Source organism: Zootoca vivipara, chromosome 3 (genome assembly GCF_965207765.1).
Source record: "Zootoca vivipara chromosome 3, rZooViv2.hap1.1, whole genome shotgun sequence".
Lineage (NCBI taxonomy): Eukaryota > Metazoa > Chordata > Lepidosauria > Squamata > Lacertidae > Zootoca > Zootoca vivipara.
Genome location: NC_142586.1, coordinates 80,505,339 through 80,532,335, shown reverse-complemented (window position 1 = coordinate 80,532,335; position 26,997 = coordinate 80,505,339). Strand labels below are relative to the sequence as shown.

General features: G+C 42.7%; 1 protein-coding gene across 7 annotated transcripts in view; it reads right to left on the bottom strand.

The window, feature by feature from the left end:
• Positions 1-26,997, bottom strand: part of LTBP1 (latent transforming growth factor beta binding protein 1) — a 200,426-nt gene that overhangs the window by 171,079 nt on the left and 2,350 nt on the right. For all 7 annotated transcript variants that reach the window (XM_035108252.3, XM_035108243.3, XM_035108244.3 and 4 more), the window contains exons 2-3: positions 25,635-25,705; positions 7,430-7,715 (exon numbers count right to left, since the gene is read on the bottom strand). In XM_035108252.3, coding sequence (XP_034964143.2) covers positions 7,430-7,715; positions 25,635-25,705 — 357 coding nt within the window. The remainder of the gene's footprint in view (positions 1-7,429; positions 7,716-25,634; positions 25,706-26,997) is intronic.

The following is a 26,997-nucleotide window of genomic DNA, read 5'->3' as shown; positions in this document are numbered from 1 at the left end:
TCTAGGACAGTCACTGATCTTACTACTGCCTACTGGTCTGTCAGTGAGGGGTTGTTGTTGTTTTTTACTGCAATACTTCTTATTGTGTGAGTTATTGTTTCTTTTAAGGTTATTACCTAGAGAGTTTTTGTGTGTATTTACATGCTGTAAACCACACTGAGGACTCTTCTGAATTATGCTGGCAGGATGGATCTCACACAAAAGCAACATAAACATGGGAGAGCAAATGAAACATAAATTTCTACCTCCAAAAGACAATAAACAATGCATATAAAAAGGAAAAAACTAATGAAGACACAATGTATTATCCCACTGAAGGGAGCAAACCTATGGGAATCCCATTTAAGTGTTATCACAACGGCAGTTCGTTCATGCTTCCAGATTGCCACTGCTTACATCTTCCAAGGCAGCCAGATCTCAGTTACTTCCCCAAATCCAAGTTTTCTCTCTCCCATGCCCCATTGTAATCCAGTACATCCCATGCAGCAAGTCAGCCAGCCAGCCAAAGATGCTGATAGGTCTTTCTATCACTTGAATGTGGGGGAGGAAAAGGATGTCACTAGCTAATGAACAGATTCACTGTCATTAGCAGAGGCTAATGATTACCATCTATTTGTAGAAATGTTTCCTGATCACAAAAGAAAGGAGGAGAACACTGAATCTTTGCTAGAACTGAGCACCAAATGTGAAACATTAAATTACCCTGGCAAGTCTTCTGTAGGAGCAAAGAGGCTAATATTTGGACCAATTTTATTTGCCAGCCCAGCCTTGCAAATTAGCTTCCAAAAATTCCTGAGTAGGATGCACACCATAAATAAATACCATACAAAACCTTCTGCTCCCTGATCCCCACCCATATCTGCCCCCTTGCTACAAAAAACAGTACAACTGCTGAAATGCATCCTTTTTTTCTGGAGATGATCTAAGATGGCGGAGTATCAACATCCTCCCTTCTGACCTCCGTACTTTACTGGTTTGTTTTTAAGTTTTTTACTGTTTTATACCGTGTTTATATTTTATTTTCGTTTTATTCTTATCTACTTAATTTAGCTCAGTTTTAAGTTTTAAGTTTTAGTCATAGGTTTTAAGGAATTAAAGTACAGCAGGGAGTTGTTTAAAGTCTTCCTGACCTTCACTTGGGGGAGCGTCTGGGCCTCAGCGTTTTTTTAAAAGAAGAAACCTTTCAAGTTGTGACTGCTCTTATCGTTATCTCCCTGCATTTACTCCCTGCTCCACCATTCTACTAACCAAGCAAATGAACTGAAGCGAGACTTTTACCAACCTGATTTTTACCAAATAAATAATGGTGACGACCCGGAGTGGCTGTAAAACCTCGGGCCTTCCTCGGAGTGATATAAGACCTCTCTCTAAAAGAGCTACTCTAAAGGAAGCACAAACAAAAATCACTCGGCCCTATAAGAATAGGGGCAAAGTGGAGCTGATTGAGAATCAGCAGAAAATTGAAACTTCCCCCCTCTGCACCGAGTCCTCTGCCAGCCACAACGAAGGGCCGGCAGTGCAGAGAGAGGATTGTGCGGAGGAATGCCACAACAATGGGCCGATAAAGCTCAAAATAATTTCAAATATAACTGGTACAGACACCGAAGTACTCCCGAAACAGAGACTTAAACCCCTAGCTTCTCCTGAACCATCCCAAGACCGAGAAGTGGAGGAACTGATGTTAAAACAAATTGCAGAGCTGTCTTCGGGAAACTCTAAAACATCAAAAGATTCTTGCTTCCAATCCCCTGAGACAAATGGTGAGGATTTATCCGTTATCAAATGGCTGGTGCTTTTAACTGAGGATATTGAACATATAAAATCCTACCTGGGCACCTGTACAAAAATCCTCACTATAATGATGGACACTTGTAAAATCCTCTGCAGGGAACCTGGCGGAGTGACTGCAGAATTGGAAAGTAACAACAACTTGCCTCCTATCACCTGCAAAAATAGATCATCAAGGAATGTAAAGAGATCCAGCAGGGCTATCGCCTTGAAAAGGAGGCCCATAAGTGCAAAAAAGAGCAAAAATGTTAAAAATTTCAAGGCAGTGCGTTACAAAAAAATGGATTTTAAAAAGCTCTTTAAACTCCTCAAGAGTTCCCCAATAACCGGGATCAGTGGGAACACCAAGAAACTTCCTGCCAGGAAGCCTTCTAAGCAAGAACTTTCTATAAACCCTTGCCCTGATGCTGCATTGGAATGCTTGGAACCCCTAACGCCTACCCCAACACCTAACTCCAAGCAAGACCTTTTGATTCAAGATCCATGGTCTCACGTTTTATCTGCAGATAAGACCAATCCCTCTAAGAAGAGGAACCTGACAAATAATAACTGGAATTTGGTGCTATACCGAAACAAGCTCGTTCTATCAAATTATCCTAAACCCCCAGGACTCCTGTCACGAGAAGAGCGTAAAGCCCATCTACTGAACTTTCTAAAGCTCTATATGCCAGGTATCCTTAATAACCCTACTGACTTGGCCCAAGTGGAATATCTATACTTCGACGGATTCCTTGCCAGAGCGGTGGTCTCATTTTATGACGGGAGACTGGCAAAACTGGTGTACAAATGTAGAGAACACCTGAAGACAAGTGGCGTAAGAATCTCAAGGTACTTTAAAAATGAAGCACCCCCAATTCCACTTATTCCCCATACTGTGATTTTGCCAAAAACTCTCCAACATAAGATTGACCAACATGTTCTAATTGATATAAACTCTGTGGATGACATCCTTAATCACCCTACTGGTCTGGTAGCCAAGGACCCTCAAAAGTTGGACTCCCTTGGGCCCACGTATGCGGTGAATCAGGGAATCGTCCTTGACAGCTTTGAAAATAATTTACTTCATTCTTATAGTGCTCTCCCACAAGAAGCTCAGAAAGAAATACTCCAAAAAATGGACACTCTCCGCCTTTGCCTGACAAAAGTGATGAAGGAACAGCTGAGACTACCTAAACAAAATATACCTGACTGTGCTTCAGATTCTGCCCCATTCTTATACCACCAAGAGCTGGACTTGTGGGTTGGGAAGGCACCCACCCCTTCCAGCCAACAGGTTGTTGCTGAGATGAACCCACTCTTCCATAATCTGGAGGCGAAAACCTCTCCACCAGACTCATGCACCACGCAACCCCCCTCTGAGGCAAATATGGCCACAACATCTGCCTGGGATAAAATGAGAGAACTTAATGAGGCCGAATTGGGCTCTCCATATAAAGTGCCCTATATGAGTGCGCTTACTTGCAACTTTATTAACCCACTCTCTTCCAACGTGAGCAAGCTGAATACATCCATAGATATCATCGAACTGGTAACAGAACCAGCTGAACCAGCTCAACAAATGAGAGACGACCCTATTTTATTCTCAGCCCCGAAGTGTGATCTGGTTGAAGACCCAACGGGTCGTATTAACAAAATTACTCAAACAATTAATGAAAATCCAACTAGTGGCACTACTTCTGTTGACTTAATTTCTCTCTCCCTAAGTAATACCCCTCTAATTCTACCATCTGGCTCTGAAGAGCCGACTATTTTAGGCCTAAAACCTGCCTCTAGTGAGACGAGTGGCTTGATTTTACAGTCAAACCATCCCAGTAAATCTAAACGATTGGGATGTATAACACGATTGCCACCTTCTCAAAGAAAAATAACTGAATTTTTTGAAGCTGAAACTCCCCCGAACTCAGAACCCCATTCCCACTCGATTTGACTACCTAATGACCAACCTAGTCACCCTCTGATGTCATTTCTATGCTGGAATATTGCGGGATGGAGGGGGAAGAAACTTGATCCAGACTTCTTAAAATTTGTTAACTTATTCCAAGTGATTCTTTTACAAGAAACTTGGGAAGAGGAGGTGATTGATATAAACGGATATGATATTATTTTACTTCCAGCTTGTCCCTCTCTTAAAGGTGGACGCCCCAGAGGAGGTTTGGCGATAGCCATTTCCCTCAAATTGCAAGCAAAACTTACACTTGTGAAATCACTCCCTCCTTACGCGATCACAGGCTTGATTTCAGGAGGGAAATTTGAATTACTGGTAACAAATGTTTATTTCCCCCCTGGGGGGCAAGCAGCGGACCTCCACTCCAAATGGGAAGCACTTGAAGAACATCTAGCTTTCTGCTATACCAAGTATCCGAATACCTCGTCAGTCTTGGGAGGTGATTTCAATGCTCGTACAGCTGCAAACTGGGAAGCGTTAGGCAAGGCCAAATGGTGGGTCCCCCCTGATCACCAGAACTTGGACCTATCCCCCCACGTACAAAGAAAATCGAAAGATAATAGGGTCAATGAAGCGGGCACCCTCCTTTATCAGCTGATTTTACGTATGAATTTAATAATTTTAAACGGGAACTGTCCCCCGGATATTCCGGGTGATTTTACTCATTTGAGCACACATACAAATAGTGTTCTTGATTATTTTATTGTCTCCAGAGATTTATTCCCAATTTTTTCTTATTTTAAAATAGAAAACGTTCAAATGAGCGACCATCTTCCCTTGAGTGCCAAGCTTTCCCTAGACTGGCAGCCAGTCAAGTCTAGGCACCCCATATATATGGGAATAAATGCTGCAGAACAAGTGAGAGGAACAAAATGGTCTGTAAGTCAAGCCCAGAAATATACGGAATTTTTCCAACAAGAGATAGTTCAAACCCATGCTCTTTTAGATTTAGATCTGTATGGGTATGAACAAATTATTAACTCATTCTCTCTGCTTACGGAAGACCTTATGTCCTTTTTTACAGTACCAGCTATTCAGGTAAATTGGGCCCATTTTAAGACTGGTGCCCCCTGGTTTAATTTACATTGCAGACAAGCTAGACAGCATCTTTGTGCCATTTACAAAGAATATAAATCTTCTGGTGCTTTAGTATTACCTAGAAATTACCAACAAGCAAAAATAGCATATAAGGAAGCTCAGAGAATGGCTAAACAAGAGTGGCAACAAAATCGCTGGCAGGCACTCATAGTCGCCTCTAGCTCACGTAGTTCACGGCAATTTTGGCAATTGGTTAATAGAAGATCAAAGAGGTACCCCCTAACAATTATTCCTGCCCCAGTCTGGGAATCCTTCCTAAGGAAATATTTTGCGTCAACAGAACCCAATACCAACACTCTTGATGATGTATTTGAGCATCTCCCCATCTGGTCCCCTATTGATCCTGACGAAATCTTGGATCTAATTTCTAAACTTAAAATTGGCAAAGCCCCCGGGCCAGATTTGGTTCCGGCGGAAGCCATAAAACTACATTCTGACTGGTGGGCAAAAATCTTGGCTGTCACCTTCGATGCCATTAATGCAACTGGAAGGGTACCAAAAATATGGAAGGATGCTATAATAATTCCGATATATAAAAAAGGCTCCCCGGATGATCCGGAGAATTACAGGAATATTAGCCTATTGTCAATAATTGGAAAGATATACGCACTTTTTCTATTGCGTAGACTTACTCAATGGGCTGAAGAAAAGAAACTGATAGGCCCTGAGCAAGCAGGATTCAGACCGAACCAGTCAACAACGGACCATGTTTTAGTTTTGCACCATCTAGCCCGAAAATATTCTTCTTCAAACCAAGGCCAACTCTGTGCGGCTTTTATCGACCTTAAGGCTGCATTTGACAGCATCCCCAGAAGGTTACTCTGGGAAAAGTTGGTTCGATGGGGAATTGACAGACGACTTTTGTGGCTAATAATTCAGCTGCATGAGGGGTCGGCTGCTAGGGTGAGAATAACCCCAGCCGGCGATCTCACAAACTCTGTGCCCATCAACAGAGGAGTCCGTCAAGGTTGTATCCTAGCTCCTTTTCTTTTCAATTTATTTATTAGTGACATGAGGACACCATTGGCTGAATCTCAGACAACCATTCATGCCCCCCGTCTTGCAAACTATCGATGCCCATTACTACTCTATGCTGATGATGCAGTAATTTTGTCATTTTCAAGAATTGGCCTCAGGAGAGCACTTAAAATATTTGTTTCATACTGTAAAACCAACTCCCTTACTATAAATCAATCTAAATCAAAAGTACTAATCTTCTCAAAAAGTCGAAAATCCTATAAGTGGCAATTAGATGGAAAACCTATTGAACAGGTATATAAATTTCAATATTTGGGAGTTTTTCTCCAATACAATCTGGGTTGGAAGGCGCATATTGCATATATTTCAAATAAGGCTAAAGCCCTTTCTTTTGCGCTTTTGCGCTTTTTCTTTTCCGATGGGGCTCTTCATGTGCCATCCGCCCTGAAGGTATTTAAAGCCAAAGTGATCGCGACACTGGCATATGCTGTCCCTTTATGGGGGACCGCAGTAAATTTGATGCCATTGGAGGTCATTCAAAACCAATTCCTGAGACGGCTGTTAAAACTCCCTCAGTGCGTTAGCAATGCGGCTATTCGCTTAGAATTAAAAACTACATCTTTAGAAAATACTCTTTGGAGGCGCAGCCTTTGCTATTGGTTGTCCTTATGGCAAAGGCTCCCGAATCTGTACCTGATTCAATGTCTTTGGAGGGATGATTTTCCCAGCCCATGGGCAAGAGAGATCCATTCTAAAGTAGTGACCTATGGATTGTCCCCATCAGAACTATTAAAACTGGACCTAGCCACGGCTAAAAGAACCCTCATTCAAAAACTTGAGGAGATTGACCTCCAACAAAACACCATTCTGGGTAGTGGCACTTGCTCACCACTAAATCTTGGCATAGTGCCTTCCCAGCAGATACCATCTTATTTGACTTCCTTGTCTGTAGCGGTCCACAGATACGCCTTTATTAAGGCAAGATTTAATGCCTTTCCTTCTAATGTTATGAACAATAGATTTTCCAAAGGTCAGATTTCAGCTGTGTGTGTATGTGATAATAGATCTATTGAATCCTTACAACATATACTATTTTGCTGCCCACTGCATTCAGTTTCTCGGACCAGATTTTTGTTCCCTTTATTATCGGAAACCTCAGGTGACTCCTTGGAAACACAGTTAACACACTTACTGCAAGATTCTGATCCGAGTAGGTCCCTTTTTGTTGCCAGGTTTCTGATTACAGTCTTAGCTTATAAGAGGAAAAATGGATTACTTTATGATTATTGATCTCGCTTATATAATACTGATTTATAGTGATAATCTGATATTTTAAGTGCTGTATTGCTCTTATTTTAATGGAATTTAGGAATTTATGATTTTAGATATGTATTTGAATTTTATTAATTTTATTTTGTCATATTTGCTTTGTTGTACAATGTATATTGGTATTGCATATGGGCCTATGGCCGTAATAAACTATCTATCTATCTATCTATCCTTTTTTTCTACAGGAGAGGGCCTTCTGGCCTTGTTCACATGTAATGCTAAGCACAAGAAAAAACAGTTTTCCAAACCAACTTTTTTATTTTTAATTGCACAATGAGGGAAAATACTTACTGTGATTGCATCTGCTGTGGTAATCCGGAGGGTTTCTGCTTTAGTGTAAAGGTCATCTGAGCCATGGGATTGACCTTTTGTTGGACCTGAACCTTCTTTGAAAATGTCTGCTGAACAGACCGCTGAGGAATAGGCCATGGTGGAGTCACAGGGCCTGGTCCTCCAGGAGAAGCAGTTTCTTGCTTACTAGCATCCTCACAAGTGCTGCCTTTTGTCCCAGGTTTGCACACACAAAGCTGTGGTCGCAGACACATCCCTCCATTTTGGCATGGTGGTGAACAGTTAGCTAAACAAAGAAGAGAGAAACAAATGGAACAATTAAAATCTCTTCACAATACAATGTGAACATTACAGGATTTTGAGGTAAAACTCTTATCCCTTGATTAACCATAAGGCTTATCAGGGGTGGGATGCCTGCAGGCCAAATTAGGGGTCTGATTTGGCCCATGAGGCGGTTCCCCCCCCCAAAAAAAATGCCCACCTGTCCCACACCTAAGGTACGCTCCCAATTGCTCCTTGGCCAGAAAGGTTTGCTGTGTGCACCAATCAGGTAATGAACATTTGGAGCGCAAGCATCCGGTGCCGTGGTGCAAAGATCCCTGCAGCACGCCCCCCCCCCGGGTTTCCCAGAGTTGGCGACCTTTTTTAAGGGGGGGGTACCAAAGTTGTTGACCTTTTTTAGGAAAGCTTCCCCGGAGTTGTTGGCCTTTTTTAGGGAGCTGACACCATACATACATTATCTCTGCTTGGGAAAAGCAAACAGGAAACACAAACAAACTTTGTTTGAAGAAGTGTGCATGCACACGAAAGCTTTATTTTTTTAACTGTACTGTGTTCCCATATTCTTTTTTTCCAAGTTGCCTTACATTGGGATGATATGCATATGATCTTGCTGCAAACTTGCCATACAGCGTGCAAATACCAGTAAGCCTATCCTTGCCTCTCTCTCTCTCTCTCTCTCTCTCTCTCTCTCACACACACACACACACACACACTTTTAATATCTATCCATAGGGCTGATCCATTTTATCTTAGGTAGGATTTAAAGATTAACAAACTGCCAGCGATCAAAACAAATCCAGCTCCTTCTCATTTTAACCCCTCACCCCTCCTGGGAAGAAGAAAAAGAAGAAAGGGGGGCAAGTGGAGGAGGTTATATTTATGCAGATCTTCAGACACATTTTCTCTCCAGCAAAGCCTTGATAGGTGGGGTGCCTTCTGTTACCTGTCCTTACAGAACTCGATTCCCGCCCCTCCCCCCCCGACCAAAGAAGTGTGTTCCCAATTACAAAGAATATTAAATAAGACAAATACATATCCTGGGTTTGCATCATGCCAAAGCCCACAACCCTAGTAGGGGGGGTCCCTGCTGACCCCCAGAACCCACTTGTTTACTCTTGCTGTGTGTTTGCCTGACTTCTCAAAACAAGAGCAGGGAAAGCAGCTGGCTGCACTTGCTGCTTCAAGGCAGTGGTTCGTATTGCGGCTCCTGCTCCTCCTGTGCCGCTGAACTCCGTCAGCCAGAGCTGGGAGGCAGAATTGGGGCTGCGCGCCCAGCGCTCTCCTCTCTTGCCTGGTGGCAGTGCTGGCAACAATGGCGGCTATGGGAGCACCTGCTTCTCCGCCTCCTCTTGCTGCTGCTTCCGTAACTGAGCCTTGGAATCCGTGTCATCGGCACTTGGAACCTTGTGGTCATAGAGCCCACGCAGTGCAGCCAAAGGAGGCGGGATGGGGGGCAGCACACAAGCCAGCCAAGCGCCCACCCCCCAGATGAGCCAGCTGGGCACATGTACTTGGCTTGGCCCAGAAGACCGCCTCCCCTTCCCTCCGCGCTCCAACTTTACGCCCACCCTTCACTGCAGATGGCAGAGAGGAGGTCTGCACAGCCCGCCTGCTGCCGTTTAAACACGACAAACCACACACCCTGCCAGCCGGCATGACGTGCCGGGCGCCTGGAGCTGGCTGCCTCAGCGGCAGTGCCTCACTCACTGCCCCGAACATGAGCAGTGCATGGTGCAGCTGTTCCTGGACACCACTGCTTGGCGCCCCTGCTGGGCGACCACTGTAGCGCAGGGCGCCACTACACCAAATGGAAAAGACGGCTCTGCAAACATCACTTGGATTGGCTGCACTGCAGTTTGATATTGGGGACTCTGTATTACAGTCAATCCCTGCCCATGCTATAAGAACTGGGCAACTGACTGGCACTTACAGCAAATCCCAGAGGGAAATGTTTCCCTTGCCCATGCAGTTTGAAATCAAACTGGGGAAAAGAAAGCACCTCACCTGATGTCATTGTGACATCAAGTAGCTCACAAGTGGGCAGCTCCACTCACCTGTCAAAGTAGCCTACAGCAGTGTTTCTCAACCTTTTTTGGGCCACGGCACACTTGTTCCGTGAAAAAAATCACGAGGCACACCATCATTTAAAAAGTTTAAAAAATTAACTCTGTGCCGCCCTATATTATAATTATGACTGTAAGAAACACTTGCCAAATATTGCTTTCTGGCGGGTCAGTGCTGCGTATTGGCGGCCGCCAGGCTCGTTTGCACTGAGCTTTGGGAAAGAGGAGGATAAATATTGCTTTCCGGCAGGTCAGTGCTGTGTATTGGCGGCTGCCAGGCTCGTTTGCACTGAGCTTTGGGAAAGAGGAGGAGAAATATTGCTTTCTGGCGGGTTAGTGGTGTTTATTGGCGGCCGCCAGGCACGTGACAATGCAAATCGCCCTTCTCGTCGCGGCACGTCGCGGCACACCAGCCAGCGTCTCGCGGCACACTAGTGTGCCGCGGAACAGTGGTTGAGAAACGCTGGCCTACAGGGCTTGGGAGAGGTTAAGATCCAGCCTGCCAGCCAGATCCACTCCCCCACCCCTAAGGTACCAGTAAATGGTGCAAACTGGCAGTATGTGAATAGGGTTTTGGGTTTTTTGTTGCTTTGACTATGTAGCAGTTACTGATGTAGGTATTTACTGCTACACATAATACACACGGTTTATTTGAGCTTGGCCCTCACCTCATGCTTGGCCCTACACCAATTTGATATCTGGCAGTAAATTAAGAACTTCTACAGGGAGACGGTCCCCTTTTCACCAAACTACAGACAAAATCTTCATACAGATTATTTTCTGCAAACAAATACTTCTCAACATAAAAATGCTCATGTTATCTTCACACATTAGTGCATATTTCCACAAGGTCACCATCTCATTTAAGGAGGAAAGTATATCGTTTAAGAAAGAGAGGTTTTAAAAAGCTCAGTCTCCTGTTCCCAATAAATTTGGTGTTGCTGATACGGTAGCTGGGACACAAAAAGCTCTGTAAATCCTTAGGAGGCTAAAAATCTTTCTGACATTGCTTAGAGGTGCCTAGGGCTGTTTCAAACATTACTAAATTTGCATGTTTGCCATTGGTGGCGGTGGGGAATTGTTTCGCTTGGTAAGCCCTGGGAAGTTCTATTTAGCTGCCCTTGCATATACAGTGCAAGGCCCATAAAAGTTATTGCCCACCAATCCAAAGCAGCTCACCAGCCATTTATGCACAGCAACCCCCACTCCTACATCTAAAGTATATGTGGATAGGTGAGCCACTCAGCAAAACAGTGCTGAGGGCTAGTAACTGTTGCAGACTTTTGAGCAAGAGCACAATAAATATCAACATGGACATTGAGTCACTATGAAAGTGGCTTAGGATGCATCTGGGAAAGGCAAATGAGAACTGTGTTTAACATTTTTTTCTCCTACACACAATTTATTGACAGTAACCATTCAGTAAATAGATGTTGTCCTGTAAAAAGGCATGGAGGTGAGGGGGTGGGAGGGAGGGAGTTGAAGACAAAGCTATACAAATCTTTCCCACATTTTTGTTTGTTTTCACTCTGAAACAAAACACACACAAAAAGCACACACTCCAATACACATCAAGTGAATTTCCCTCTTTGAAATCTGTTCCATACCGTCAGTGAAGTTTGTGAGCTGCCTTCCATCTGGACTGAGAACCAATTGTTATTTCCAAAACTCAGATTACTTTCAGATCCCGAACATATATAAAACATAACCTCAGTGTTCTTTTGTCCTCCCTGACTCAAGGGGCCTTTCATACTATATAACATACTGTGGAGAACTTGCTATGTCAGAAAAGCTCCCTAAGAGCAGCCTAACACCTGCTAAACCATAACAATTAATTTGGGTGAGAATAAGAGGAGATTATTGCATTAGCATGTAGTTGTTTTGGACACAAGTCCCATTCAAAGTTCCTCTGAATCCCCTCTAGCTAAGGCAGAGGGGATGTAACCAGCCATCTCTGTGGGCCTCTGTGCAGTGTGTCTGTCTCAGCCAGTATGTTGTGTTGTTGCAGACAGAGCGGCTCCAGGACTCCAGTTCATCGGTAACTAAGATCTGTGCCTCTGTGAAGACTGAGGAAGCTGTTATGAGCACTCTGTGTATGCTCTTTAACTACGCTGTTTCTGAACAAGTTTATTTTCTTCAGTAAAGTTTCATTCTGTTAATGAAGAAGACTCTGCTTGATTAATTTACCGCTGCACGGCATATTTTGTCTCACTCTCATCTTTTAAGAATGTTGTGGAAGACTTGTTCCTTTTAAATATATTGCCAGATGAGCATTTTGATTTCTGTGTATTGCTGATTTTATCTTATTTTAATATCTGTTGTTTTGTTTTACCATGCACGTCATTTTGAGGCAGAGTGCAAAAAAATGTGACATATAGTAACAACAGTAATGATTCCCTCCGCTGCCATTCAAATTCAATGTGCTGCCCTCCACTTCATGCCTGCCAGTACTCATTACCAGTTCCAGCTGGTGCCCTCAACTGTCACTTCACCCAGAAGACTGTTCAATAATGTAGAGTTGGAACATCTGGGGGCTGTGGGGAGGCATGCAACTTATTTCCTTCCCCCCAGTTTCTCTTGCATCTGCTGCCACAGCAGCAGCGGAGGAAGCCGCTCAGGTGCCTGGGGCGGCACGCCCAGGTACAGGGCAAGCCGCCCATGGGGTGGTACACCACGGGGCCTCCAGAGTCTGCCTGCCTCCTTCCACTCAGCCTCCCTACAGCTGGGAGGGAGGCAGCGGGCGGACCATTTGGGCAGTGCGGAGCCTGCACACGCCCAAGCCACCACGTCACTCCCAGGAGAGACACATGGCTCGGGCATGCTGCAGGCCCTGCAGTGAATGCCGCCTGACATTTTGTCACTCCCCTCAGTGGTGACACCCAGGGCAGCCCACACCCACCGCCAGAAAATTCAAGTGCAGAGTGAAAGTTGGAACATCAGAGACCTAGGGAGAAATGTATGTACACCTTTCTCCTGCCCAGTAACTATTATGCAATTTCTAATTTATTAAATTTTCAACATAGTCTAAGCCACCTCGAGACCTTCAGTTAGTAGGTGAGTTTAAATCCCTCAATTAATTAATTAATTTGAGTATTGCAAGCTGCACTGGGGATTCCAAAGCGCAGCTGCATCTCAGAGCCTTGCCTTAATTTATCTATCACAGCCTGTGGGTTCTTCTCTCTTCTAGAGATGCATGAGCTGAAATCTTCCCTCTACTGCCACTTTTCTGCTCCAACATGCTCCCCTAGTGCCTCCCGGTTGGTCTCAGGCTGTACCAACTCCAGCCTCCCTTGGCTGCCTCTGCAAACAATAACTCTGGCTTTGTGTTTTGGTTTAAGAGATCAGCTTCACGCCAGCCCAAATCTGATAAGGTCTTGGCAACATTTTAATCCATCTTTCATTTACCCAAGTTAGTATAAATATTCTCAACTGGGTTACCCATCATTCCCAGCGTATCTGAAAATAATTATACTTGACATTCCCAAATGGGTGGAGAAAATCTAAAGACATGTTGCTGGGATGTTGGGAAAGAATTAAAAATAAAGACTAGAACTGCAGCACTATATATTCATATACAGTACAGACAAACACATATATGTAACAAAAAAAAGGAATAGTTTATTTTTATTATAGTGAAGACACATAAATTAAGATCCAGGTTAGGAGATGCAAATAAAGGATGAATTGTGCAGTAATGCTGCTATCCATAATTTCCCAAAGTTACATAGGAAGCTGATGCACAGATCGTGAAGACATATTTTGTGAGATTCATAAAATATGTACAATTTTCAGGCAGGGGAAAAGGACAGAAACTTCTGTTTCCATTTGCTTATGGTCTTGTGGCTTTACAATATTAGTGTACAAACATCACACTAGTGTACAAACATCAAGTCCAGCCTTGAGGATCCAGATCAGGCATCCCCAAACTGCGGCCCTCCAGATGTTTTGGCCTACAACTCCCATGATCCCTAGCTATCAGGACCAGTGGTTGGGGAAGATGGGAATTGTAGTCCAAAACATCTGGAGGGACGGAGTTTGGGGATGCCTGATGCAGATACACCAGCATTATGGTTCCTATTTGTTCCTAATATTTATTGAATCTCAGAGAAAAAAATATTTACTGGGACTGTATAGAAAAAATACATCTAGGTAACTGTAGAATCCAATATTACAATTCAGAAACCTACTTAACAAGAGCAAAAGTACTGTAGTTTACATGATCCTCCCAAATGTTAAATGTCAAAAAATGAGCATTCAAATAAAAACCCTCCCTCGGTTATGATAATGACAAAGGAGATTTATAAACATTAATGGATTTTATCCAACATTTCCCCAAATAACTGAGAAAAATTATTAAGCCTAACTCTTTTCTGAAAGGCAGATGTTTATTTAATTATAAATTATATCTTAGCTATTAACCCCGCAGCCAGAATCATATTTTGGTTAAAGTTCATCCAATTTTACATATGATGCCTATAAAACACTACACAGTTTTCTCCTCTTTTATCATCTGGCTTCAACACACTAACAAGCAGCAGCATGTCCAATTCACATGTGAAGGGAATAAATTTGAGCCAAATTGCTTTTTATGCAATTGCTGGCAGCAGGTGAGAAAATGTTGCATTGTGTCATCATGGCAATTTCCAGCTGCCCTTCCATTGAATTTATAATAGCAAGCAGTATCAGATCACCAATGACAAAACACAAGGCTCCAGTTTTAGCTCAGGATAAAAAGGATTTTACCCCTTGTGCCTATATAAGACTATCCAATAAGATAAGTTACAGAGTGCTGTTATATTAAGGTTGCACCTTATTAACAGCCCAATCCAATGCATCTTCTCTAAGAAGTAAGGATGAAGAGCTCATCAACAAATTCCTCTCCAATATCTGGGGATCCCAAGAGTTAACACCCAACAGCAGGCCTGTACGGAGTTGGTCTGAGGCACAGGGCAGGAGTCTTGTTAGAATAAAGTTATGAATTCAACTGAAAAAGCAGCCGGTCCCTAGCAGAGGCCTTCTGAGGCCCAGGGCAAGTGTACCCAGCTACCTGACCACCTTTGCATGGGCCTGCCCAACAGAGTTAGAAAAAGAATGTGAGGATACAAACCATAATATATAACTGCTGCAACTGTCTCAGGCAGGGCCGTCTTGAGCAGATCGCGTGCCCTGGTGCTGAGGGGCGGAGATAGCTCCGCCGCCCGCCCTTGCAGGGCGCAATTGGTTTCCACACGGCTTCGACGCGCGGCGCCCTCCTTCCCAGGCCGGCGTCCAGCTTACCAGCCCCGCGCCATGGTGCACTGCACCACCGGGGGTCTACAACGAGCCGGGCCTGGTCTCAGGTGTCTCCACTCTGTCCCCCTGGATATATATTTCTGTGTCTTCTCTGAACTGTATTGCACTAATCTTCTTCCATCCCCAAAGCAGGCAGCAGTGCCTCCCACACAAGGGAAGCACTACCCTCCATATAAAGCTAAGCTCTCTGTTGACAAAGGCCCCTACAAGTAAGCAATGGTGGTTGGCAAGGCCATGCTGCTCACTTGATTTCCCAACATGGAAGTCGCTGTTGGTAACTTGAGCTGGGAGGGAGGTTGGTGCGGTGCAGGTACTGTGGCAGAGTCAATCAATAGGGCATATTTGTTCATAACGAGGACATGATTGCATCTTTTATCATTAAGATGCTGTCTGTCTGAAGTGACAATACTTGCATTGTACACCAAATTATGATAACCTTTTTTTCCTATTATGCCCATTCACAAGTTGTGCCAGAAATGTGTGTCACAAAAAAAAAAACTAGAATAAGGGTGCATAATATGCACAACTGGATCAAAACGAGCTAAAATAAATAAATGAAGGAGTATGCCAGTTTACTAAGTCTTCACTAGGGTCAGGATGCCTGGGTTTCTGAGCAGCTTTGAAAACAAAAACAAGTACAATTTATGCTCCTTATTTTCCTCAGTGGGAAAACATTATAAATATGTTTTTAGAAAGTTGGATTTTTTTAAAAAAATCAGCTTCTCTACTTCAGAGACTGTTGAAAATTAGTCTTGCATTATTCCATGGTTAGTATAATGGTTTCCATTTGCCAACAACATGGCAAGGTCTACCGAGTAAATCACAAGCAAGTGCTCAAACAAAACAACACCCTCAAGTCTGGCTGTGATCCTATACTCACTTACAAGGAAGTACGTAAGCCTTAATGAAATCAACAGAGATTAATTCTGCTTGTACCATCATAATAGTACAGTATTTAGGCACATCACAAGAGGGAGAGGAAGCAAAATGGGCAGCAGAAGGGTCCTATCTCACCTCTAGGGAACTTGTGAAGTGAATTTGCGTATGCCTCTTCTCCCACACTCCCATTTTCTTTACGTGGCCCACTAGTTCTTACTACTTCTAGGAACGAAGCACTTTGTGGTTGCCTAGGAACTGCGCAACATGTTCTCAAAGATGAAAGCCATTATGGGTCATGGAGTGGGTTGTAAACGGCTGCCTGAAGACTTGTAAACTGCAGCTGTTGCTCTCTGTTATCCCTGAAATTGCGTGTGCTGCAACCTGGATGGTATAAGGGTGACTTAAAGCTTAAAAGCCTCAATGAACCTGCCCTGCTACATACATTACTATATGGTTAACATAAGCATCTATATCAGATGAACTCTGATACCACTCAGAGGTCATGAGGGTTCTCAGTTACAAAATAAGCAGCAGCCTTCCAAGTCTCAGCATGAAATAGGAATCCATTCATTTGAAGAGTAGAGACATACAGGAAGATATAGCACAGAATTCACACCACAGAGTCTAACCATGTATTCCATCCCACAAGCCAAATAAAGCTAGCATTGTTTTTTAAAGGGCAAAAGGAGAATTAGAGTTATCAGAATGCTAATAAATAGGAATAACAGGGGCACATAACTTTCAGCATATTTACTTTGAAATGTCTGAGTTGCTATTGCCTATACAAAATGGCAATAAAACCTCATTTTAAGAATGCAAAAACAGAGCCCTGCTGGATCAGGCCAGTGCCCCATCTAGTCCAGTATCCTGTTCTCACAATGGAAAGTCTACAAGCAGGATGTGAATGCAACAGCACTCTTCCACTACTGCAGTTTTCAGCAGCAGATATTCAGAAGCAAACGGCCTTCAACAGTGGACAAAGAACATATCTATCCAGGTAGCAACCATTGATAGCCTTAGCATTCATTTTCTTGAACTGTCCAAAATATAGTGATGCATAGCGATGTTGAAAAGGAAAGAGCATTACCCCGGCCCCACAAGGTGCTGGGATGAAATTGTCACAGCTCTTTCTACCGCCAGTGGGGGGAACAACAAGCAACACCCCAGCCCCGTGAGGCGCCAGGGTGAAACTGCCAAAGAAAGAAGGTAAGGAAAGTCTCACCCACGATATACCACTGGGTGAAGGTGCCATCACGCTCTGGCCCTCGAACCACTCCTAGACAATGTATTGATACATCGCCCAGGCCTACTATTCCCAGGCAGGGAATAATCAGGGACACAAAGCAAAAAGCAGGCATGTCCTTCGCAGGTTTGATGCAAACCATACTTTGCAAACCAGGATTAGAAGTTATCAGTTTTCAGTCCTGGTTTGCAGGCAAGCAAAAACCATAGTTTGCCAGTTTGGATAAAAGAGCAAAGCATGGCTTTCATCAAACAAAGAAGGGAATCACAGTGCAAAATTGGAAGGAATACATACAATGCATGAGAACAATGGTTTTGCCAGGTTCATTCACATAAGGTCGCATCATAGTTTGGCATTATGTTTGGGTCAGACTATAATGTGTAGCATGCAATACATAATTGTTCCAGCTGCAGTGATAATTCCTTTTACCTCTGTGGATAAAAATTCATTCTGTGTGGAACGCAATAAAATAGCCAAATTTATTTTGAGAGATCAAGTGGAACTATATCCCTGCATATACCGGCTGCAAGGATATGAAATAATTCCACCATGTGCAATTAATCCTTAACTTCAAGTTACTGTGTTAAGTTTATTTGAATAACCTAGCCCCCTGTGCAATCACCGGATCAATCTCTCTCTCAGTTATTGTTAGTACAGCAGTATAAGTCAGGGACAAATGATTTCTGCAGTACTGAAATCTCACTACTGAAACAAAGAAAAGAAAGAGAAGCACAATAAATTTATTTGCCTGATAAATTCAAATTAATGTGAATTCATCCTCTACCTGTCAGTCACATCCTCTACCTCGCTGGATCTTGGCATCCCTGCTGCCAAAGCTGCCTCACCACTCCAACAGCACGCAGCAATTCCTACCTCAAATCCTAGACGATCTCCCCTCCCCTCTTTTATCTTGGCCTTTACTAAAAAAAATTGTTCACTCTTGTCCTCCACCCATCACTATTATAGATAACTCCTCAGTGTCTCACCCTCCTCAGTTACTGTAACTCTGTCTTCCAGCTCAGCTTTACAGTTTTTTAGCTTCCCTCTTTGGTCAATACCACTCCATAATTTCCAACTCATAAAGATAAATGAACGTATTCTGCAAGAATTAAAAAAATTTTATAGTTCTGTAATTCTTACAGTTTTGGGGTACTATCTCACTGGTGGACTAATACCATATCCTTTATTTCAACACTTTACTTTAGAGGGGGTAAAACTCTTTTACAATTCTTGCATTATCAGAGGCTTTGATATTGCAACTATCTTGATCTTCTTCTATATACAGACATTGTCCTTACCATAACTGTGAGGGCAAAGGGAATTCTTGTACTGAAAACACATCTAATGAAAGTGTGAGTCATCACTGGAATTCTTAGTTGCCTCATTTGAAAACATCTGATGCATTCCTGTAGTGACATCTATGGTTGTGTAAACATGACCTCTAGGAATGAAGCAAAAGCAACGTCTTCTCTTTGCCGTACTTAATCTTGTGCCCTAACAAAACAGTAAGTTTTCAGATTTGAACAACACAGCACAATAAGAATCTTCGGCTCTCTGAAGTTATAAATAAAACGGCAAAGTGCACAAATCATATCCAAACTGCTACTGTAACATTTCAGGTGCCTAGAAACACCAGAATTGCTATGCTAGATCCTAAAAATGATTTCATTATCCTGATGCAATTGTTCTCCAATCTCTGCATACACTCATAGTACTTTGCAGTGTGTTACACAAAGGCAAGTCTTTGGCTAATTAAACAATCTATGGATTTTTATAGTGCGGTGGGGGGGTGGTATTTGCGTTTCTTACTATGTTATGTATTTTTGTGTTTTTATCAGGGTGGATTTGATTTAAATCAAACTGATTTAAATCACGATTTAAATCACGATTTAAATCACTAGTCAGTAAGGCTTGATTTAAATCATAGTTTTCTACATAAAGACTAATTCATAGAATCATAGAATCATAGAGTTGGAAGAGACCACAAGGGCCATCCAGTCCAACCCCCTGCCAAGCAGGAAACACCATCAAAGCATTCTTGACATATGCCTGTCAAGCCTCTGCTTAAAGACCTCCAAAGAAGGAGACTCCACCAATTCTTGCTGGTATAACTTTAATATGCAAGTAGATGAAGATTTTTAGAATAACAACTTTTCATATTAGTTTTTTATCCCCAGTTTAATAGGTTAATCATTCATATTTGGACAACTTTACTGTTGTACTTAGGAAGGAGAAAAATAATCATTACCTTAATAATAACAATTTAAATAGATTTATTCAACTGAAACAATAACATTACAGCATATGTTATTTGCTTAAACAAACATCCATGCTTGTTAACTAATTTGGCTAAACAAAAACAAAATATATATATTTTAAGAAATTTAGACTGTCAGCCCAGCCTACACATGAAAAACTTAAATACTGTCCACTCCAAACAATCCGAAAAATATTGTTTCTGTTCTATTCACTGAACTTCTTGAAACTTAGCACTGAAGGGGTTGTTTCTGTATTCATAGGTTTGTAGAACAATAGGATTAAGGTCTTTTCTCTCAACTCTGTTCATGTTATAACATTTTTGCTGTGAAGAAGAGGCATGTGATCTCTGTTGAGTCAAATTCAGTTTTGAGAACTGCTAAAGTAAACCAAGCATCTGTGATATCATCTTGTAGGCAGAGAAACTGCCCAATAATCTTACAGAAACCTCTGGAAGAGCATGACATTGTGAATGGATTAATGGAATTTATTTACCCCAAAAATTAAACATATACAACCTTATTCTACATAATTAAAAAACTAATCTTTATTTCATGATGGAATAACCTTTGGATGGTAATATATTTTCCTCAAAAAGCATTTTATTTTTAAAAAATCAATTTAAATCAAAAAAATCGATTTAAATCAAAAAAATCCGATTTAAATCAAAAAAATCCGATTTTTTTGATTTTTTTAAAAAAATCATTGATTTTTATCCACCCTGGTTTTTATATTGTAAACCACCCTGTGATCATGGGATGAAAGGTGGTACTTTAATTAATAAATAAAAATAAACATTGCATGACTTGTGACCCAACAAACCAAACCTTGCAAGTGCTTAACAGCCTCCCTGCTTTTGCAATATATGGGTCACCACCATACTGTATATAGTTGGTGGGCTTGACAATGCTGAATGGACCACAAGTTGCATGAGCCTGCACTCAATCCTTAAATAAAAGGCAATTAATCCAACACAAACTCTCCTCCCTCTTTGCTGTGGCTCCTATGTCAACCTGATCAGGCTATATTTCAAAAAAGTAAGCAATGCACCAACACCTTGTCTTATACTCACTACATATAGGTTCAAATTCCCTATTCAGGCTGCAGCTTCAACAGAAGATGACAGTATGACCAATTCAGAGCAGGCCTATGTTTTATCTTTTTCATGTGGTAACCACTTGAAACAACTTTGGCACGGTGCCTTCTCCATGCCAATGCCATAATGTGTCAAGGCAGTCATCTCATTAATCTTAAAAATTGTACTGGGGAGTTTCCATTCCAGCACAAGGAACGGAGACTGCTGGTGTGGAAATCTTTGTGGCGGTTGGGGGGGGGGAACCCACATTATAAACAGCTGCATGTTATGACAACTACATAGAGAATATACCATATACAGGATATTTCTAACAGCTTCTGCACTATAAAGATAACACATAGACAGGCTTCTCAGTTGACCTATGACAGAATACACACACACACACACACACACACACACACACACACACACACACTTCCTTTTCCTCATCAGCTCTCTCTGCCCAAGGCCTAATTCTACACATTAATTTTTAAATGTCATCATTATTTTCATGTGGCGAACGTTCCTTCAGAATTTACAGCCACAAGGTATTTATTACATTCTGCAGAAGCTTAAATTTCCAATGAGCCTCCACTGTATGGTGAATATTAAAGGAAAATGCTCACAGTTTGAAAATTGTGAGGAAATGTTACCTCTTGTGTTGCGATGTAAAACAATGATGGCAGAATCTGTTCTACAGAAGCCTCATTCATACTTCGCTGTTTACTTCGCTGTAGACTCAATGTGTGGGAAGGAGAATAGGCCTATGCCTGACAGCTCCAGCATCACATCTCCTAGCCCCCCAGCCCTGACATCCATGCACTCCATGGAACTTCAGTAAAGTGGAGCCACCCCACACACAGGTACATATGCAATAGCTCCCCTCTACATATAATCTGTTGAATAGATGGACATCAAGAGGCTGAACCAGCAGACACTCTCTTTTTTTATATATAACAATTTATTAAATTTTTCCAATTAAACACATTTAAAAACATTAAGCAAAACAAACAAACATACAATACAACACAATACATACATCACTCTTTTTACACTTCTCACAATCTCCTATTAAGAATACTCCGCCGAGTTTGACTTCCCTCCCTCCCCTCAATAGGTTTTCTAATCAATTCTTATCTCGCAGTTCCTTTATATCTAGTCCTTAAAGTCAATTCGTAGGATTTATTTCAAGCCTGCAAGTGTCTTTAAACTTCTACAGTTCTTTTCCATATAATCCACAAATTTACTCCAGTCTCTTAGAAACCTTGTCTCCCTCTGGTTTCGAATCCTGCTAGTCAGTCTCGCTAATTCTGCATATTCAATCATCTTTGTCTGTCACTCTCCAATTGTCGGTAAGTCCTGGGTCTTCCATTTTTGGGCTAATAATGTCCTCGCCGCGGTTGTCGCATACAGAAATAGAATATTGTCCTCCTTGTTTATCTCTTGACCTATCATTCCTAACAAAAATGCTTCTGGCTTTTTGGGAAAGGTATATTTAAAAATCTTTTTCAGTTCATTATAAATCATTTCCCAAAAACCTTTAACCTTTTCACAACCAGCAGACACTCTCAACTCTCCCCTCCATGTATTGGTACCTGCCCCATTATGCTTCAGGCGTGGAGGCAGCTGATTCAGACCCACTATATCCTACAGAGTCAATGCATGGAAGGTTAAATTGTCTAGATGATCTTTGGCCCTGAAGGTCAGAATCTATCTCCTCACTCTCCAGCTGTTTCCATCTGCCTGCCTAGTTTTCCCAGTGTGTGGGGGGAAACCAACTTTGTAGGAAATGGCAAATTTGTATGCTCCTTTTTAGATATTATACTCAGAAACATTTAGGGATAAGGGTTACACACACCAAGCTGCCTAATCTAGAACTAGTAATACTTTATTGTCACTGTACCACTTGTTTACAGTGAGATTAAACGGGCTCCCCATCCCTCCCACAATCTCTCAGTCCTTATTACACTCTGTGTGCTGTCATACGACCAACCCCGAACGTCAGCTGCAATGTTGCTGTCTTCCATTCAGCAGCTTCATGGCCCATGGGTAGAAACTGTTCTTTAACCTGTTGGTGCGGCTTATCATGCTTCTATATCTCCTGCCTGAGGGCAGGAGATTAAAAAGGTGCTGGCCAGGGTGTGAGTCATCCCTGAGAATGTTCCTCGCTCCAGGACTCCACTAGAAAATCTCCAGTAATGAACGATGAAAAAAAGATTGTGTTTGGAGAAACCAATCCAATGCATTTACAGGATTTTGGGGTTGTGGAAAAGAAGGGGATACTCCTAAGCAAGGTCCAATAAACATATTCCTTAAGAAGGGCTGGAAACTGTGAACCACTAGCTCCTTCCAACTGGTGAAACATTCAGCATGAATGCTAGCTTAGCTCTTACAGGAATGTACATCAAAATGCAAATGTACTGCTGTAATAACATAGGCATCAGTGGCAGATGCTCAGACTAATAAAATCATTGTTTGTTACACATTAAAGATGGATTATTTGTTGTCTCAGACAAAATGGAATGCACTACATGACAGTTGTCCTCAATAAAACTATTTCTCCTTCCGTATGCATACCAGGAGTCAGACATTCTATCCAGAATTTATTGCATTTGTTTCCATATGTAAATGTTGAAACAAACAGAAGCATTTATTTAAGTCTATGCAAATTGAAGGTCTGTGTGGGACATCTGGAGACCAGACCCTCAATGGCTGCTTTAGCTGCACAGGCACAGACTAAAACTACGCCCTGCAGCAGCCAAGTGGGATGCAGCCAACCAGCTCTTGCCTACCTGCCACAGATTTTCCCTTGGATAGGGCTTTATGTGCTCTACAATTCCATGAAAACTCTCCACAAATACCGAATTCAGTATGGGTGTAGAATTACCCTAAAAATCTAAGCCTATCTTGAAAAGAAAAGGTATTTTGAGCACTTATGACTAGTGGCAGAAGAGGGGCAGAGTGGGCTGCTGAAGTATTTCACTGCTCTTTCGGCAGCCCACTGCACTCCCAAGAGGGAAGGGCTTTGCCTCCTTCCAGTTCAGCTTAGAAGCCAAGTGGGCTGTCAAGGTATATGAAACACTCGGCTCTTCCTCTGGCAGCTCACTGTATTTCTATGCTGGGCATGGGAAGACCTCTCCTCCAAACTGGCTGCCAGTGAAAGCAAAGAGCACACCATCCCTTCTCCGGCAGCCCATACTTGGGGCTCAGGGGATGAAGCCCCATCCTTCACTTCCAGCGTATGAACCAAGCAGGCTGGTATCTCCCTGTTTCTACACTGGAAGCACTGGAGGTGAACTTCCTTCCTGTACATCTAGCACAGAAACACACCAGGCTGGTGGCAAAGGGATACAGCAACCCATGCTTCTGCAACCAGCAGTGATCAACACTCAGAATCAGAGGCTGTAGTCTCCTGATTAAGAAGCCAGACAAAGTTCAAGGATCTAAGCCAGCTGCCGGGCATTAGGAGACCATTCTGCCTGAGCCTATCAGACAGGAGCAACCAGAAGAAACTCCCATACCACAAGGGCAAATATGGCCAGAGCCAAGACCCTCACAAGCATCTTTTCCTGAGTCGAAGGACCCAATACTTCCCACAATACCTCACCTGTTTAGTGGTGCAGGAAGTGCACCAGGCTATGGAACTGAGGAGTGCCCATCTTCAGGTCAGAGGTTTGTCCTTAAATTCTCTACAACAGGGCGGAGCTAGGAAAGGTACTCTAGAAGCTGAAGCTTGAAAAGGCTGTCTGCTCTCAACCTCTGTTGGAGCAAGTTGCTCACTCAGAGCTATCCGTGGTCCTGACCTGCCTTGCCCCAAGGGATCTGGTATCAGACCAGAACATGACAGACATACAGGCTGGTTTCTATGCTGGAAACATAGGCCAGGGCTTCACCTACTGGATGTCTAGCGTAGAAATCTATCAGGCTGGCAAGAGAGACACAGACCACTTCATCCCTCTGCTGCCAGTTCACTGCACTTCTGTGTGAGATGCACAGGAGGCTCTTCCTACATGCTCAGCATAGAAATGGAGCAGGCTGGAAAAAGAGGCAGGCAGTGACCATTCCTGGCCCACAAAATGTTTTCTGTGTCTGCAATCTACTCATAAGAGAAGCTGGGAAAGAAAGGAGAGGATGCTCTATCCATACTTCAACAGCAACTCTTATGAGTAAAAAGCAGGCAGGTAATTTTAGAGTGCTAATTTATACGGCTGCCTTAATTAATTTAAAGTGGGTAGGCTAAAATTTCTAAAATCAAGAGCTGCATGCAAAAAAACAACAACAAACCACCACACAAACAAACTCAGGTGGCAGCACTGAGGCCACCACAGAAATGGTCCCGCTTCTTGCAGAGGCTGATCTGGCAAACATGCAAGAAGGCATTCAGAGCAAGTTGCCACTTGCAGATCTTAACTGACAACAGAGGATCATACACAAAGCTGTTCTACCCTGAATTCTCACACTTATATGAAATGATTGCAGGCTAAAATTAATTGATATTAATAAGGAACCTTAATCTTAACATAATAAAACTACTAAGCCCTGCAGGGGAGAAATACACTGCACTGTGTAAACAAACGATAGAGCCTGGTGGAGAATATAAGCTATTTTAGTTTTATTTGCTCTGTCAATTACTTCCCCTTATTTTATGCATATATTTACTTCATATAATGAAATCAGAATATGTTCCCTTACCATGAAGGTATGTTTTGCAATGGACATAGGGGATTTCCTGACAGCAAATACATATATGGGGCTGTGCCTCAAGCCATTAGCTGGCCACACAATGCTAGACCTTGCAAGGTCCATGATGGCTTTATTTATTTATAGAGTTGTATCCAGCCTTTCAATCAAATTATCCTCAAAGGGGTTTACAATGGATCGATAACACACACACAAGCTTTCACAATCCCACAGGTGATGTTTCCCTTCAGTTTTGTAGTCATAGGGCAAACTGGCAGTTAAATCAGAAGGGGGAAGCAAGCTCCTTGCCTTTGCTCCTTCCCTGGACAATAGTTGGGGATAGATGGGGTGGCCTCCTTCTTGCCGTGATATTTTTTGCCATGATGGAAGCCACTGCTTAAGGAAAGAGATTACACTGCACACATGGTTACTTACGTTTGGTGCACCTCTGAGAGCCAGGAGCTTTGCTCCAGCCGTGACAGCACTGCCCTCCACAGACATTCACCCTGCAGCAAAAGGAAAGAAAGGAAACAATTCACCACAGCCCCTCTTATAACCTCATCAACGGCCAGGTGCAGCACTCTCTAAATCCAGCTACAAATCAATTGCACACTTCTCCCCTTCCCCCACCCCGCCCACAATTGGGGAATGAGGCCCTTGCAGAAGAATTGCTCCTCACCTCAGTGCAGGGGTGAGATGGGAAAGAGCTGAAAAGGAGAACTAACATGCTAAAGGAGGAAAGACTCAGCAGACACCAGCTCACTGTAATGAATGCTAGGAGTTGGCAAGGAACAGTAAAGTTTAAAGCCTGAGGGAGGGCAATTATAAATGTTCTAAATAAGAATAAGACACTCATTGTTCTTTAGCACTCCAGCCTCAAGCTCCTAACAGATGAAAATAGGCCTCCCCTGGCTTGTTGTGCTTCCTAACAGGGAGTGGAGAGCTTTCTTTATCTGTAGTTACCTCACTTTCATTACATGTGACCTAAAGGCACATCCCTCTTGGCTGCATAAGCATGAGAAAGAGTGCAGACATCCAAATGTCTCTGTTGTTTACATTCTCATCACCTTCCCAAAGATTAGGCCCTGAAGCAAGCCATAATCAGAGAAGAGCCACAGCAGGATATCCAAGGAGAAAGGGAATGAAAGCCCTAAAGACTTAGCACCAAGACAGCTGAAAAGATCAAGGTCAGATTCAGCCCTGTCCAGGCTGAGACAGACCATATTAGGAGACAGGTTTTGAGGTACCATAAAAGAGTAGCCAGTTGTCAACATGCAACGGGCACCCATTTGGATTTTCTGCACGAGTTGACAAAATTCATTGGGCTATTTCTGTGAAGGGTGCCATCCACACAAGCCATCTTGCTCAGTGGCTGTCAAACCTTGCTACCTAACAATCTCCCTTGTGGAGTTTTTGCCTGAGGTCTTACCCCGATACCTTTTCTGCAACCTTGTCCATTTTCTAGGATCTCTCTCTTGTGAACACATAAAAAAGGTGAGACATACTTAACAATCTATTGCTGTGAATATGATCTATGTGACAAAGTGAAGCCATTAAACGACAAAGGCCAACAGGGTAGAATACTGAATAGCTACTGCATATGGGAAATGGCAGAAACAATTTCAATAACCAGGCCTTTTGGAACATGTAAAGTTGTAATAAAAGGGCTGCCTTTAGCACAAGCTGCTGCCATCCCTGCGATAAGCCCTTGCGCATCAGGTATCAGTGATAAGAAATTGCAGGGCAGACATTAAAAGTTCCACAAATGTTTGGGTCTAGTCTAGAGCCATTTAATCAG